This window comes from Corvus cornix, chromosome 6, assembly GCF_000738735.6.
Source record: "Corvus cornix cornix isolate S_Up_H32 chromosome 6, ASM73873v5, whole genome shotgun sequence".
Classification (NCBI taxonomy): domain Eukaryota; kingdom Metazoa; phylum Chordata; class Aves; order Passeriformes; family Corvidae; genus Corvus; species Corvus cornix.
In genome coordinates, this window is record NC_046336.1 from 13,420,523 (window position 1) to 13,436,336 (window position 15,814).

General features: G+C 47.0%; 1 protein-coding gene across 3 annotated transcripts in view; it reads right to left on the minus strand.

The window, feature by feature from the left end:
- The window catches only part of FBXW4 (F-box and WD repeat domain containing 4), a 60,836-nt gene continuing 45,022 nt past the window's right edge, over positions 1 to 15,814 (minus strand). For 2 of the 3 annotated variants that reach the window (XM_039554060.1, XM_039554061.1), the window contains 4 exons: positions 13,816 to 13,881; positions 1,321 to 1,461; positions 1,022 to 1,163; positions 1 to 768 (listed from right to left, as the gene is read on the minus strand). In XM_039554060.1, coding sequence (XP_039409994.1) covers positions 652 to 768; positions 1,022 to 1,163; positions 1,321 to 1,461; positions 13,816 to 13,881 — 466 coding nt within the window. In that variant the 3' untranslated portion in view covers positions 1 to 651. The remainder of the gene's footprint in view (positions 769 to 1,021; positions 1,164 to 1,320; positions 1,462 to 13,815; positions 13,882 to 15,814) is intronic. The other variant, XM_039554062.1, reaches the window with a different exon arrangement.

Genomic DNA, 15,814 nt, shown 5'->3' on the forward strand with positions numbered 1-15,814 from the left:
TTCTGTTTCCTTTCCGTTTTATTTAGCAAAACACGACCATTTCAGCCCTGCCAAGTGCACAGCCTGACCTGACGGCCAGCTTGGGGAGGCACACTGAAAGCAGGGCTGGCTCTGCCTTTTAGCTCAATTGTTGCTCTTGGGTGTGAAGGACAACACAAGCAGCTGGCAGGACAGCAAGTTAAGGAGAAAGGTGGTCCTCACTCCAGGCACCTTTCCCTTCCACCAAATCAGTCCACCCTACACACAGCCTAGTCTTGCTTCACATGCTTAGAGCTTGGCTGATCTCAACCTGACCAGCACATAGCTGATGGGGCATCCTGGCTCAACTTGCCCCTCAAATGATGTATCCACAGGAAAAAAAAGGAAATTAAAAAAAAAAAAAGAAAAGAAAAACAGGAACACAGTTAATAAAACAAACCCTGACTTGCACAAAATAAAAAGGGTAAAGGACAATGGGCCTATTATTTTCACTAACAGGCAGATGAGGTTGAGAAAGTTTGGCCCTTTGTGCACTCTTCATTGTAGCTTTCTGGCAGGAAAAAGTCCCTTCAGAAGCCTTGTGGGCCTTTCTCACCTCTCCTGCCCTGCAATTCCCTGAGCCAAGTGTCAGCTCTGCTGAGTTGGGGTCACCAGAAGCAGCTGTGGTGCCCTTCACGAGGCCGTGAAGTCCAGGACATGCAGGGCTGATGCCAGGGCAGCATACAGGTGGGTGGTACTGAAACGGAGGCAGTACACTGGGCTGCTGGTGGGTGAAGACAGGTGAAAGCTCTGCAAGAAAACCGGAGAATCAACCTTTCAGAAAAGCGGTCAGCCCAAAGACCCCAGCTGGTGTTACAGATCCAAAGGCTGAGATGTCTGAGCAAAGCAGGTTTTCCCTGCACATAGGTTATGTTTGCCATGGTGGACTAGTCCCAAGACAGCCCAGCAGTCCCTCTTTCTTTTTCCCACGAGGCATGAGCACTGGGCTGCCAGAGAACAGCTGAGAAGCTCTGGTGCTGCCCAGCCTCCCACCAGTGCTCACCTGCAGGCACCGAGTCTGCCGCTTATCCCAGAGGCGCACCACGCCGTAGTAGGAAGAGCCGCTGGCAATCATATGGTTCTTGTCACTCCTTATGCAGTACAGGGCACTGTCATGGGGCTCCTCCCACTCCTGGACGCACTTCCTGCAAGGGCAACACAAACCAGAGCACGGCTGAGCCTCCACTCCTCCATCCACTTTGCCTGAAGGAGCTAATTCAGTGAGAGCTGAGCCCCCAGACACTGCACAAGGAGGGTCCAGGAGCCTTGCGTGGGCCCCAGACGGCAGCACGGGAGGCTCACCTGGTGCTGGTCCGTATGTCCCAGTAGCGGATGTAGGTGTCGTACCCACAAGAAAGGAGAAGGGAGGGTGTTTCGTAGAACACATCCAGGACTCCAGCTCCATGGTGGAAGTCGGTCCCTAAACAGGTCAACAGCTGACCACTGCAATGAAACACATTAGGGGAAGAGTCATTCAGAAACACATTAGGGGAAGAGTCATTCAGAGCAAAAAGCCCTTCCGGTTCGGCTGGCCAGAGCAGAGATGGTGTCAGAGAAGTCTTCCAGATCTCATTTCTGTGATTTAACAGAATACAAAAGCCTGCACAGTTTTCCTCTCCCACCCCCAGCTTCTGCTACTGGTTGGGTCACTAACTATCATCAACGATGACCGGCAGGAGTCCCAGCTGAAAGAGGAAGAGCCAAGGTACAGGCACAGCTGACCCCCAGCAGAATGGAATCCTTTTCCCTGGGAGAAGTGACCAGTATTCTGAATTATGTGGCTCCCACTTGGGAGACAACTCCCACCTTAGTCCAGATAATCTGCAAGAGCCATCTACCTGTTCAATCCCATCCCATACTCTGTCCTTCAAAATACTGTCCACTGGGATATTTCCCTGGATCTTTGACACAGAGCAGAGATCCACAGGCAAATTAGACTCTCCTAACCCAGTCCGCCATGGCTGCTCTCCTCAACCCCCTCCAGCTACACCACATTCTGCAAACAACATTCTGGGGCTGAATGTGATAGGTCAAAAGCAACCACCCCAAGGTTGCTCTGGAGATGACCTTCCAAAGGCTAGTTTGGGGTTTTTTTGACCCTTTCTTCCTTTTTAATTCCTTGCTTGCAGTGAAAGAGCAAAAGCAAGATCTCCATGAAGCTCTGTGCTGGGTGCTTTGTGGTGGTATGACTTGCTGCTTGTTCATGTGCAGAACCAGCAGCTCACCAGGTCCCACCCTGCCAGACTTCAAGCAGAAGCTTGAGCCCCTTCCCTGGGTCACATAGAATTGCATCAGGTACATGGCACAGCCCATCCCAGTATCACTCCACCCGCTGCAGCAGCCAGTGACATCCAGTCTGTCTCCATGACAGACTCTCGGGAATGGAGTGGACAATCTGCCTAGCTGCTTGAAATGGCCACCTATTGCAAACCCTCCTTTTCTTCCTTCTCCTTCTCCTCACACCCTCTACATCAAAAATGCTGGACACAATAAAACTTGAAGCACCCGCTTTTCAAACTCTGCTGCATGGCCACCCCTCTCCAACACCCTCTTGGTTCTCAGGACAATGAAGCAGTCCTGAAAGCCAACAGCACGGATCCCGCAGTGGGGTCACTCCCAGCATCTCCCTCCATTATTTCGTTACATTCTGCTCCTTGATCCAGCATCACACAGCTCTGAGGCACATCGCCAAATGCCTTAATTCTGTCTGTAATCTGGGCTAAAGCCCTCGTCGGGGGATAAAGACCACACAAAAGGAGAAATAGAGTCCTGGGAGATGTTAAAACAAGTAAACACCTTTGTGTCAGGAGAGAGAAATCGCTGATAAAGCAGATTAGTGCCTCGAGCCCTGGTGTCCCCAGATCAGAAGGCGAGCCCTGGCCGATCTTTGCAGCCAGCACGCTTCTATGATCACAGAGCTGGCGGCATGCTGGGGCCAGCCTGTTTCCCCACAGTCACTCTCCAAAGAGCAGATTATGTAGAATAACAATTTCTTTGTGGCTGTGTAATTCCCTCCGTGACCGTGGCTGTGGGCAGCTACATTGGCCCTTGATGCCAGGGCCCTAGCAACCATTTAGAGAGGCCAACCAGCCCTAGCAATGGCCCCCCCATGCAAACCTCTCGGACAAGCTTTAACATCAAGTGCATGAATTAATCCCCCCCAACACGAATCCAGGGGTGCTGGCTTATTGGACTTTGTGTTTCTCCAGGCAAGGGATCGAGAGGATTCCAGGCTTCAGCCCTTTGCAACCTTCTCACAATACATTAACCCTTGGAAGGTTACTTGTAAACCAATCCAGCGGCAACTCTGCACCTGTCTGTGGGTTGAGAGGTTGAAGCACTCATGGTTTGAGCACCATGAGCAAGAGCAATGGGGTTTAGTTGGCACAGATGGGTCCTCAGATCCACCGTGGAGTGAAAAATGGATGGGCATGAGTGCTCTGGCACTTCTCTGCCCTTCCAAGCACACAGATACCTCCATCTGCCATTCTGCAAAGCCAGCAGGACAAACGGACATGCACACCTTCTCAAGGCTTCTGCAAAGCCTTCTGCAAAGCCTACAAGTTGTATGTGTGGCCCAGAGTTGTAAGACATACAACAGAGGTATGAGGAGGAGTCACCTGCTCTCCCAGACAAGAATCCTTGGACTACCTGTGAGATGAGTAAGGGGCCAGACTGCCCAACTGCCAGAGTCCTCTGCCAGTTGCTCAGGCAGGAGCAAGGAGTTACTCCCAAGAGATGAGCTACCCCAGCAAGCCCTAGGCAGCACCAGCAGCTTGGACCCCGAGCACCACCCAGGTGCTTCGCTCCCAGTGTTTCTCCATGCCTTCACGTCTCACTGCAGCGGTACCCAAGCATTCCAACAATCACACCGTTTTCCTCCCTCCACTTCCCTTTCCATCCCAGGCAACAAAAATGAAAGAAAAGGCAACAAAAAAAGGGAGGAGAAAGAAAAGGATTAGCTTTTCTCTGTAGGCATAAAATGAGCACAGATACTTGCAAGTTACTGCAGCAAAGTAAACCCTGCTTTGCTGGTTTGTTAATCAGTCCAGTTCTCCTGTCCCAAGAACGTTCTCTCAGGTGGGAGGTGCAACCCCAGGATACAGGAGCAGCTCTTTGGCAATTTACAGAGGCAACGTGGTAGTTGCTACAGTGAAGCACTTACATCTGGCACCAGGGGAAAGTTTACTGTGCTCTACACTGGGCACACAAACCAAAACACCTATGTGTTCTGGCATGGGCATACTTGAGGTGATAAAGACGCAGAACATGACTAGTATTTCCCTTTTTTCAGCAGATTAAGGTGTCTCTGGACCAGCGACCACCATGCCAGGCTAGCTCTATGTGCCTGCAGCATACACTACCATGCTGAGCCCATGCTGGGAAGAGAACTCTGCCACCACAACTCTTCCAGTCTTGGGATCACAAGTTAGTGCCCACAAATTGTCCACTCTTTGTTATCCCAAATACTCCCTGCCCTCAAACCCCACACCTGAACAGCTTCCCCTTTCTCAGGAGCAAAACCCACAGCTAATCCTTAATAACCCATAAAGGATCAACATAACCCATGAATGGGCAACAGAAAAGCAGCAGCTACACCAGCACATCACCAACGGTTTCTAACAACTTAGATGGACAGAAGATACCTTCTCCATGAGGGACAGAGAGAGATGGCGTATCTATCTTTGACCTTTTTCAGCAGCACCAGCCAAATACAGCAGGAAACAGCTGCCTTCTTTCCTTTGTGGTCCCTTTTTCACCTAAACACCTTTCAAATCCCAGGTGGGCTGATCCTCAGCACTTCAGAGGCCCTGTCCTTGTTATGGGTAATGAAGGTTAGTCAGGAAGTGTCTGTGAAGACCAAGTGAGACCAAACATGGAAGGTCCACACCATCTCCCTACCCTGCCATGGCCCTCCAGCTGGCAAGTAGCTCTTACACTCCTAGGTCTTCTTCAGGCAAGCCAGGTAGTTACCTGTGCAGATGGTTGGAGCTTTGCCTGTCTTTGCACTGAACAGCCTGGGCCAAGTAGTGCCTGCGTTCAGTCCCAGTGCTGGGTGGCACCACCAGAAATGACTCTGCACTAGCAGAGCTCTGTGAAGCAGAACCACAAATGTGATTCTGTGTGCAGGTTTTCTGCAAAGACCAGTCTAGAGAAAGAGCTCTCAATTTCAACACTTTAATCACAAACCACCTGGGCCAGTGCAGCACCTACAAACACACAGGTAGGCCTGCAGTGTTGAGGAATCTCATAATATTCCTAATTTCTCATGCTTCCTGTTAAGCATCTAGACAGACTGAATAATATTGGCAGTAATCCAGTACCAGCCCACAAGGAACAGAGCCAGAGCAAATCCAGCAGCCTATTTTATCTTTAGCACAGGGAAGCTGTGTTAGCACCAGGCTCTGGACTCCTTGGTGATAGAAAAAGATGTTTAAACAAAGTCCATGTGCCTGGTAAATGTATCCAACTGATGAGTCCAAAAATTAAAGGCATTTTGTTCAGACACTATAGAGAATCCTTTGATTCATCTCAATTAATTTCCAAGTTCTTCAAGACTTTTTAAAATTACTTTTAAAATAAGATATTTGTTCAGGATTTCTCCATTTCACTCTTTCATTTCTATGCTAGAAATCTAGCCATGAGCATAGCTCTCCTAATACCTCCAGAAGACAGGCAGCCTGGAAGCAAAGTGAAGGGAAGAAACAGGCTGGTTTCTTTAAGTTCTTGCTCTTCTTTTTAGAAACAGCTTCAAGTTCTATTACTTCTCACTCACTAATATGAAGACAAAATAAGATCAGTCATGACAGAGCCCAGGTGGTTACTTTCCAGATAACCCATGGGACGTTGCTTCACCAAGTTAAAGTTACATACAGCCTCCCAAGCCACTGCAACTACTTGTGTGCCCTTAAAAGCTCGGGATCTCCCTGAGATCTTTCTGATAGTCAGAGTCCAAAAGAAGTCTGCACCTTCCTCCCTGGACCCTGCCCATTTGCTGCAGGTCTTGTCCAGCTGTCTCCAGTACACAAGAACCACACTCCAAAAGCTGGGATGAAACAACGCTTTTCTTCCTACCCTCCATTTCTGGTGACCCCAATTCACTAGAATTGATATTATATAACTATGCAAACTCTAGGAAACTGCTGAATTCCGAACATATGTTGAAAACAGAGATGTGCAAAACTGAGGACAATTCATTTGCTCTGGAAACCTCATCTGTGAACTGTGATCATCCGTCAAAGAGGAGAATCCATTGCACATAAGCAGATGACTATTCAGAAATCAAACAGAGCTCTAAACCAATATTTCAGCCCCAATAACTATTTGAAACAAAACAGGTGAGAAGCATATACTTTAAAAAAAAAGGTGTAAAGAGCCCTGTTTAGTTCCAAACATTCGATCTGAGTATCAAACAGAGAAAGAAAAATCCATTTAAAAATAATTATCCCAAGTGCAGCATTTGCACAATTTCTGTCATCCAATTTGGAGAGTGCACCAAAACCAAAGGGAAGAGCTGAGCTGCTGTCTCTTCCAGATGCTTTGCAATAGCAGCTGAGGCACTGAGGGGATGCAAAAACTTATGCTAAGAAGGGAAAGGCTTGATCAAACAACATCTGTATTGTACATAGGGAGAAGCACAGACCCTTGACAAAGTTATTCTTCTATCCTACCCCAAAGTTGCCCTTGCATTTAGGCCAGGCTACTAATTCCTGCAGGGAGGTGTGGGATTGGCTTGGGGAATTTTGAAGGAGCACCTCTAAGTGAAATGGCTCAGAGATGGTGTTTCAAGTGATTTTCAGGGCAAATACCTCTCTCTGATTCCTCAGTGCAGCTGAAGGGACTCGAAGCAGTAGGGGGGAAAGACACCAACGACGGTCTGAGATTGTGTTGGGGGGAGAGACAGAAGAGGGAGTTTTGCCTTCTTTTCTTCTGCTTTCTCTGAATTGGCCCACACACGTTTTAAATGGTCCAATAAAAAGATACAATTTCTTTACCTTTCCAGCTCTGGGACCCTGTGAGTTTTTGTTGTTTGGGTTCCTGTAAGGTTAAGTTCAGAGGATAAACTGACACACTGGGCTATGGGAAAAAGCCAGTTTCTTCAAATAAAGCCACAACGGTGCAAAAGAGACCCTGCTGGGGCTTTTATTTGGGAAAACAAACAGAAATGGCACCAAGCCCTTCTGCTTTATGAACCAATTTAACTATAAAACCAATGTTCTCCCTCTCGGGGGTGAGGAGGGGAGAGAGACAGGACATGACAATAGTCCAAAACCTTGAGGGGGAAAAAAAAAAGAAGATAGGACAAAAAAGGTTGTCTATCCCCTTTTCTTTCTTGTCCATGGCTCCTTTTCTTAGCACACGTGTGTTCTTGTAAAAACGATTAGATTGCAATTTGTATAACATGGTGACCCCCAAATTCAGACATTTAACCCCTTTTCTCTGCAAAGAATGTCAAGAATGTCTTCTCTGTCTTTTTTTCCAACGGGAGGAGTAGGGGGGAATTCTCAAACTGTGATTTCTTGGAGGAACAGAAAAAGAGGGAGGAGAGGAAAAGAAGCAGGGAATTCTCAAAGCCTCTCGCCTTTCGCCCCACTTGTGTGGGAACAGGCGGCTGTATTGCTCCCTTTCTGGACAGAGCTCTGCAGGTCTCCTTTAGTGAGGAGACAAAAAAATGGAGAGTCCAAATCAAAACAAAGCCATCTGTTTAAATGAGCTACCACTAGCCAGTGACAGAGGGGGTTCCTCATTCACTCCTTCCCATTCTTCTGTCTTGCCTCTGTTGATTCTCTCTCAACCCAGGGAAAAATAAAGATTACTTTTGCTTTGGCTCAGAGGGATGAAACTGATTGATGCGCTTGGAGTGTCCAGCCCCCACCCATGCTCTCTGATTGCTCAGGGCCTTGTAAAGTTGTCATAAATACGCCCGAACAAGAGTTCAAAGGCTGCAGCATGCCCTGAACATGCACACATCCAAAGGGCAGGAGCTGGCCTCGTGGTCCTCTCTAGTGAGGCAGGGCCAAGACTGCCATGGGGAAGAAAGGATTTAGGATAAACACCTGTATGTTCCTCCTCTTACAGTGATTTTACATTTAGGTTAAGATGGACCAGAGCACTCTTAACAAAAGGAAGGCAGAAGACACCCAGCTTATATGAGAGAGTTCAGAAACACAGTGTCAAAAAATCCAAAACCCAACCAGAAATCAGTAAAGAACAACAAGGCTTTGAGAAGTTTTGAGAACACATGCATACCATGGGAAGACGTTGCACAGACAAGACTGAAGCTATCCATTATAGACAGGAGACAGAGTTCTGAACACAACAAAGTCTTCTAAAAGGGACAATCATCCAAGAAACCACCACTTAAGAGGCTCCCTGCACCAGCAAGCTTTCTCCAGAACAGGCTCAAGCTGGCCATAGGCCTGGTGTCCTGCTTCTGTTCAGCCAAGACAGAGATGCTGAGAAAGAAATGCAAATCTGAAAGGAATAGGGAGCCTCTTTCCCACAAAACCTGGAGGAGTTTCCTTGGCAAAAAAAGATACCTGGCGTATGAATCTATAGAAAAACAGGACCAGAAAGGGGTATTCCACATACACCACATGCTATTATTCTTCTGCTCCCCAAATCCTGTGAAACTGTTATCAGTGACAGGATAATATTTGCTATTGCTTGTCTCTCCTGTTATCAGACATATGCACCCACTTCTCTGTGACTGGATAAATCCAGTTTAAATGCCTGGGTGAAACAGACTCCCCACATTTCTTGGAGTCAGTTACCTTTCCTTTTGATCTAGCAACTCCAGTTCTGAATCCATGTGCTCCCTTCACTCAACAACTCCTCTGGTGATTAAATTAGAGGGTCTCAAACTTGTATAACCCTTGGAGCTCAAAGCTGTGGAGAGAATGCTCTTCTACAGAAATTATTTTAGAACACAATGCTAAGAAGTCTTGAGCCAAGCTTCTAGATTAAAAACTTCTATTGAAAACATTCAGCAAGACTTATAACCAAGAACTACACCTGCAGATTCTCATTTCACTCATCTACTTCCACACAATTAAAAAACTGGAGCACAACAGGAGACAAAGTCAAGAAGGACTGGATTTAAACAGGAAATCATCAGTAGTGATCAGCTGACCAGGGTGCTCAGTGCTATATGCTTCAACTCTCAAATTACACTTGCTGTTTAAGACTAGTACAGGGAGCCCAAATTTTAACTCAATGAGCTCTGAAGAGCCACCAAAATGGATGCAGATCAACATAAGTCAAAAGCTGAAAAGACAGCAACTAATTCTTGCCCCCTCCATGGCCCAGACAGATGTAACCTAGCAAGGGTCCCATGGAAACACACACTAGAGATCCATCAGCAGCACATTAGCAAACTTCAACCAGCTGCTTAGGATGGTAACACTCATGCTGGCTCTTGGAAAGAAAGAGCACAGGGCAATGCACCATAGGCAGAACACATTACTACCCTGCTCAGCAGCTGCCTGACTACCTGAGACTCCTCCCCAACCCTCTGCTGAGGGCACCAGCCATACACCTGAATCTCCCTTCTCCTCCACTCCCAAGTCACTCTCACGAATCCTCTACCTCCCACCTCCCCAAAATCTGCAGACATCAAAGGCACCTGCCTTGAACACCTGAAGAGCAGAGGGGCCTGACGGTCAAGAAATGCAACTCTGTATCTTCCCCTTCCATGCACGCTCTATTTTTTTTCTCCATCTCTTTGAAAAAGGTGGCAGAGATAAATGGAGAACAAAGAAACAAGAAAAAGCCACAGCTTTGGCCCACACCCTGCCTATTACTTAAGGGGGAAGGAACTCTTCCGAAAGAGGAGGAAAAAAATGTGCTCCGACACAATGGCTCAAAAGGCCAGGCAGCAAACCGGGCCACTTTGTACTGCTAACAAGGGAAACCTAATTACAGGAAGAGGGCAAAGAGGGACAGATAAAAGGGATACAAAATTTCAACATCTGTTGCCATAAAGGGATAAGAAGTGGGGAAACGCAAAGTGTCAGTTTGGTGTCAGTGACGGCATAAAGCCACTTTCAAAGGGCTCAGGAGCGGGAGAAAAACTGAACAAGAAATTAGAGGGTTCTTAAAAAAAAACCAACAAAAACCAGAAAACAAACAAACAAAATCCCCACTCTGCCAAAAATACCTTCAAAAGGGGGGAGGAGTTGGACAAAGACTGGATATTTAAAAGGTAGAGGATCTGGGTGGCTTGCAGGGCACAGCTAACTTTGGTTCAGTTTTCACAGCTCTCGTGCCCTGCAGCATGTCATGTCATGTCACAGGAAAGAACACTGCAGGATTTGTGCATTCAAAGTGTTTATAGCATGAAGACTACCATATCAGAGAGTTCACTGTCCATTTCAAGCATCAGGCTTTGCAGAATAGCTCCAAGAGTTGCTGTAAAGAGACCTCTGGAGTATAACATCTCATGGAAAAGCATCCTTGAGACGGGTATTTGTCACCTAACGACATGCAGACCACCCCAATAACATGGGAAGCAACAGTTCCCTGCAGGCAAATGACAAATGCCGGCCTTGGAGCTGTCAGTGGTGCATGACCCTCATCTTCCAAGGAGTTTAAACTCCCAAAGGCAATAGAAAGAAGAAGAAAGAGGAGAAGGATCTGAATAAAGTTTCCTTTTCTCTTGCTTGCCATTAAGTGGCTGTTCTGTTGAGCCACACACACTGGCAAACAAGACAGGATGGTCTGAACAGAGAAAGGCAAAACTGAGCAGAGGAACCTGATCTGCAAGAGGGGCAGCTGCCATCATATCCCTCACTGAAGGAGGGACAAGGGAACTTGGAAGAGGACAAGGAGTCAGCAAGGGCTGATACCTGATGCAAGGACACAGGTTAGTATCCTGTGGCCCATACTGCTCACCGTTCTCCTTGCAGGCCTCTGATCACCAAACTTACTCACAGCTGCCTTCCACACACACACCTTGATCCAGAGCAGGAATAACTGCACAGCAACTTCCCCACATCTAAAAGCCATCAGATGGCACAATGTAGAATGTGTAGGGTGAGAGATGTCCTCCAGAAGTGCAGCTAGCCAGCTTCAAAAGCATAAGAAAAAAAACCTAAATCCTCCTTCATTACAGGAGACAGGGCCAGGTGTAGCAGCAGCTGGAATTTCAGCCATCAGAGACAGTGTCTTGGCATTATGCAGTCATTCCCCTGCTTTAGACTCCCTTGACAATTGCTTGTTGCTGCCTGTTGTGGCTTTGATCCAATGCCATCGTCTCAGCAGAGTCAGAAATGAAAGACATTTGTGAGGGTGGGATGCAGCAAGAGGCGTTTCCTTTCCCCACTAAAAATTTCCTCTACACCAAAACCAACCAAGGCCTTTTCAAAGCACAGGACATATTTACAGGTGAAGATATTATTCCCTTCCTCTTGGAGGGATGAGAATGGCTGCCCCAGGGTCATGGAACAGCGAAGGTCATAAATACGAAACATACCATGACCAACAGCTACAAGCACCAGCCAAGGACTTATCTGGCCTGGAACTAAGATGATCAGTACACAAAAGGTTATTTAAGCTTTAAATCCTTTTGTAGCATGTTCCAGCTCTCAGCTGTTGGGTAAAAAGACCACCTACCCCAACAGAAGAGAATGGCACAGAAACTGCTGTACTGTTAGTTACTCAGCCCCCGATGCAAAGAAAACTCCTCTAACTGAACTAACTGATCCTGGACAGCACTGAACACCTCAGTGGTGCTAAGGATCCTGCGGTTTTCAAGAGCACACCTTACACATCATTCTACCCTGCCTAATTTTTTTTGATGGAAGTTATCTGGACTCTGTTCTCAGAGATAATATCCTTGCCATGTTCAGCCTCTGCAGGTCAGCCTCTGGGCCTTTTTGTGGCCACAAGAAAAGGGTAAGCAGCAAACTCAGAGGCCCTGGCTCTGTCTGCCAGATGTTATCACGACACATTGAGCACAGGAGGAGTTTTCAAGTCCTGGATGGCTCTAAGATTTTCAGTTTTCATGCCACACTCTCACTCCTGGAATCTGACCAGGGAAACAGCATTCAAAAGCCTCAAAGGAAGAGACAGCATTCCCTACAAGATCATTCCTGGCAATCACTGGAGTCTTTGAAGATGGATCCAAAGCTCTGCTGGGAAGATGAACAGTTTATGGACAGTCAAGACCTGGAAGGATAGCTCTGTACTCCTTTTCTATGAATGATGACATCAAGCTTCACATGCTGGAGTCCCAGCCATGCTTCCTACTCAGCCTCCTATCCTGCACATGCTGACGAGTCCACCAGCTCACACACAGGTCCCTGGAGAGGAAAAGACCCAGTGGCATGGTGCATTCCAGCTGTGACAGGTGAAGAGGGAAGAATAAGTTTGACACTCTAGCCATTTCAACAGAGGCCCAGTGGCCTAGGTTGCCTTGGCTTTTTTATTTGCCTGTCACTCAGGCTTTTACGTTATTGAAAGATCAAACTCCGCTGTGCTTGTTCATTACCTTAATCCTATTTTCTACACAGCTTTATTATCTCTTCAGGCTTCCTTGGGAAAGGCTGTCAGAAAGGCTGGGGCAGGGGGGAGAGGGTTGCCCATCTCCTCACCCCTGTCAGATGCCTCTATTCAAGAACAGCCAGAAGACTTGATGGGCAGGGGTATCACAGCACAGCCTGCATCCTTCTGGGGTACTCCAGAGGCAACACTGGATGGGTCACTAAGAAACATGCACCATAGCTAAATGCACTGGTGCTCTTTCCTGCTCCAGCTTACCCTTTGTAGGATGCATTGTCACAAAGTATTTTTGTTACTTCAGAGAAAAAACAGCTGGTTTAAATTTGTATTTGATACAGTTGACTTAAACAATCTAAACTATTTAAACTATAGATTAGAAGACAATTGGTCTCAGACCTGCCCTGTGTCCGCATCAATGCTCCTGCACCCCCTTTCCCCAAATACAGCTCTACAGACATCCCTCAGGCCCCTTCTGCCATTGCTCACTTCAATCCTGACAGCACTCCTTTGGATTATCTGGGCCGTGCCACTCCTACCCAGAGCATACTGGTCCTGGAAGGCAGAGCTGCCCTTCCAATAATCCTGTGAAATATTTGCTATCTGTCCATCACTACACTAACACCCTCAGGCTGAGAGTTTCAAATTTGTCAGCAGTTGAGTCTCACATCAAGATTTGAGAACAACATTTCCCCAGTTGCTAAGGTCAGCACCTTCACCGAAAAGGAACTACTCAAAGACCCCAAATCAGAGGCCACAGCAATTAACCTCCTCAGTACTTATTAGGACAAAGAGAAGACAACGTGCCTAAGTCACTTCCATAGATAACCTGCTGCCACACCTCACCTCTCTTCGCTACTGGAATTGCCAGCCAGGACAAGGTGACTTCAGAGCCTGTGTTGCCTCTGGCTTCCCAGCACCACAGAGAAGTGGCTGAATGGGAGGATAAGGATCACCTTCCTCACCTCCTCTGGCTGAGGCTGAGGCATCAACAGAGACAGATGAAAAGGAAGGTGTAACGGGTAAATTTTGACTGTATACAGGTAATGGGAAGAAACCAGGATGGCTGTGCCATCAACTGGAAAAGCTGAGAAGAAAAGCCAAGTTACTGAACCAGAATCACCCCCCACATATGCCTTTCCACACCAGTTTGCTTTGTTCCCCACTCCGTAACACATCTCATCTTCAATCATCCCTTGCCTATATTGAAAAAAGAAATGATACCATTTTGCAGCATTTCCAATATTGCATTGTTACTCACTTTTCAAGTCCCTCCCTGTAATCTGGAAGCTCACTCACCTCTCAAGGTCCCAGATTCTCAGAGGTGAGGTATGTCCACAGCAGGCTGTCCCCGTCACAAATGAGCTGTTCAAAAAAAAAAAAAAGAAGCAAACAAAAACCACTTACTAATCCTCATGTTCTGAACAAAGTGCATGAGCAAGACAGAGAAAACAGGTTACAAGACAGACTTTAAATTCTGGTTCAAGATGATTTCAGCATATCCCACCACATTTCACAAGAGACAGGCAGCAGCAAAGGGAGAGCTGCCACAGGACTCTCAGTAGGTGAGCTTCCCAGATGCAGCAGGTCACAACTGCAGAGAACTGGCAGGACATAAAACATGTATTTGTAAACACAAAGGGAAAACCTAAACAGGAATGGCCGTAAACAACATTTTCAAATGAGTCGGTAGAGTACTCAGCATGATTCATACACAGTCAATGCTGTAAGCTGCAGAAAGACCCCATGGAAAATTTACTGTTATTTCCTACTTCATGTCTCACTTCTGTTTGTTGGCAACTTCTGAGCACAATCATGAACTGGCTGCAGCATCACAGGCCTAAAGAATCACAGAATAGAGTCTCTGGTCCAGCCTGCTCAAAGTAGGGCCAATTTCAAAGCTGGATCAGGTTGCCCTCCCCAGTGCTCAGGAACTCTCTGTTAGAGGCAGCACAGCTCTTCTGCAGCAAGATTTGGCTCAGTTTACACCCTCCAGCAGGGTCCATTCCAAAGTCCTCTTGGCAATGCTGTCCCTGCTGCACATGCTGGCTCCAGAGGTCACCTGACAGCCACTGGCCTCATACTAGTTCCTAAGACAGAACAAATCCTTCAAATCAAGCATCAGGAACATGGGTGCTGTGGCTCTCCAAACCACACTGCTTGTTTCGTGCCAACTTCCTATCCTCAGTCCAAATAAGAGGAAGCAGCTCATAAAAGGATTTCTAAGTAAGTTATAAATGACCTCTCACAAAGCCATATTTATTGCAGCTACAGAGAACAAAATGCCAAAACTATGTTTAAGTCAATGCAACAAGGATAGCATGAATGCAGGAAATGGAACCTGCTTTAAATAAAAGCCATCTCTACGCTTTGCCTAAACAACTTTTGCAGTATGACACAGGGCTGGCAGCTGAAAGATGAAAGCAAAATAAGAAAACAATGTCATGTCTGTAAAAATAGCAGTTAGAGTACTTTTTAAACATTTCTTTGATCCTCTACAGCATTCTTCCTTTGGAAGTCAAGGTGTCTCCAAGCCTCTACTGCACCAGGAATGGATTCTTGCAGCATCCTTGACTTCTGTGAGAAGTGCTACTGCTGCTGTAAGAAGGCACTCAGCAGTCAAGTGCTAAACACAGGATCAATTCAACCAAAGCCAGAGAAGGGCCAGATGGAAGCAAGGCCAGAACTCAGGACTCCTCCTATCTCTGTGGTTTAGCCAAGCAGCTGGTTTCTCCAAACCACAAGACCAAAAGCAGCACTGACAAAACACTCTGCAAAAGAGGCAAGCAGGTAACATCAAACCATTTCAAAGAGCTACATGAATTTAGGAAGGGCTTCAGCTACAAAGGCTCTCTTTTGCGCTGACTCTATCCTTCCACCCAAACTCACACACCTGGAGGTGTCCACAAGTCCTGCGACCCTTAGCTGCCCTTTAGGCTAGAAAAGGCCTGCAGGACTAGAGCTATTCAAAGTGTCTCCAAACAGGATGTCTTACATGCAAAATTCTAGGTTCATTGGCAGTGCACATGCAATCAGCCAAAGCAGCTGTAGCACTGGGCTGTCCCCACAGGTGCTGCAGGGTGCAGACAATATTCTTCTCCATGTAAGTCCCTGACCAAAGCCTGAGAGTCTATGGAAAATCCAATTCCTGTTGCTGTGCAGCAGCCACCAGGATCCATTAAGAAAGTGTGCAGCATTTCATCTTTGGAAACAGGGTTTCTGCTCAATGCCTGCCTTCTATCCACCGTAGTGCAGGACAGAAGGGAACATTCCCCTTTTGCCAGTGTCTCCCATCTCA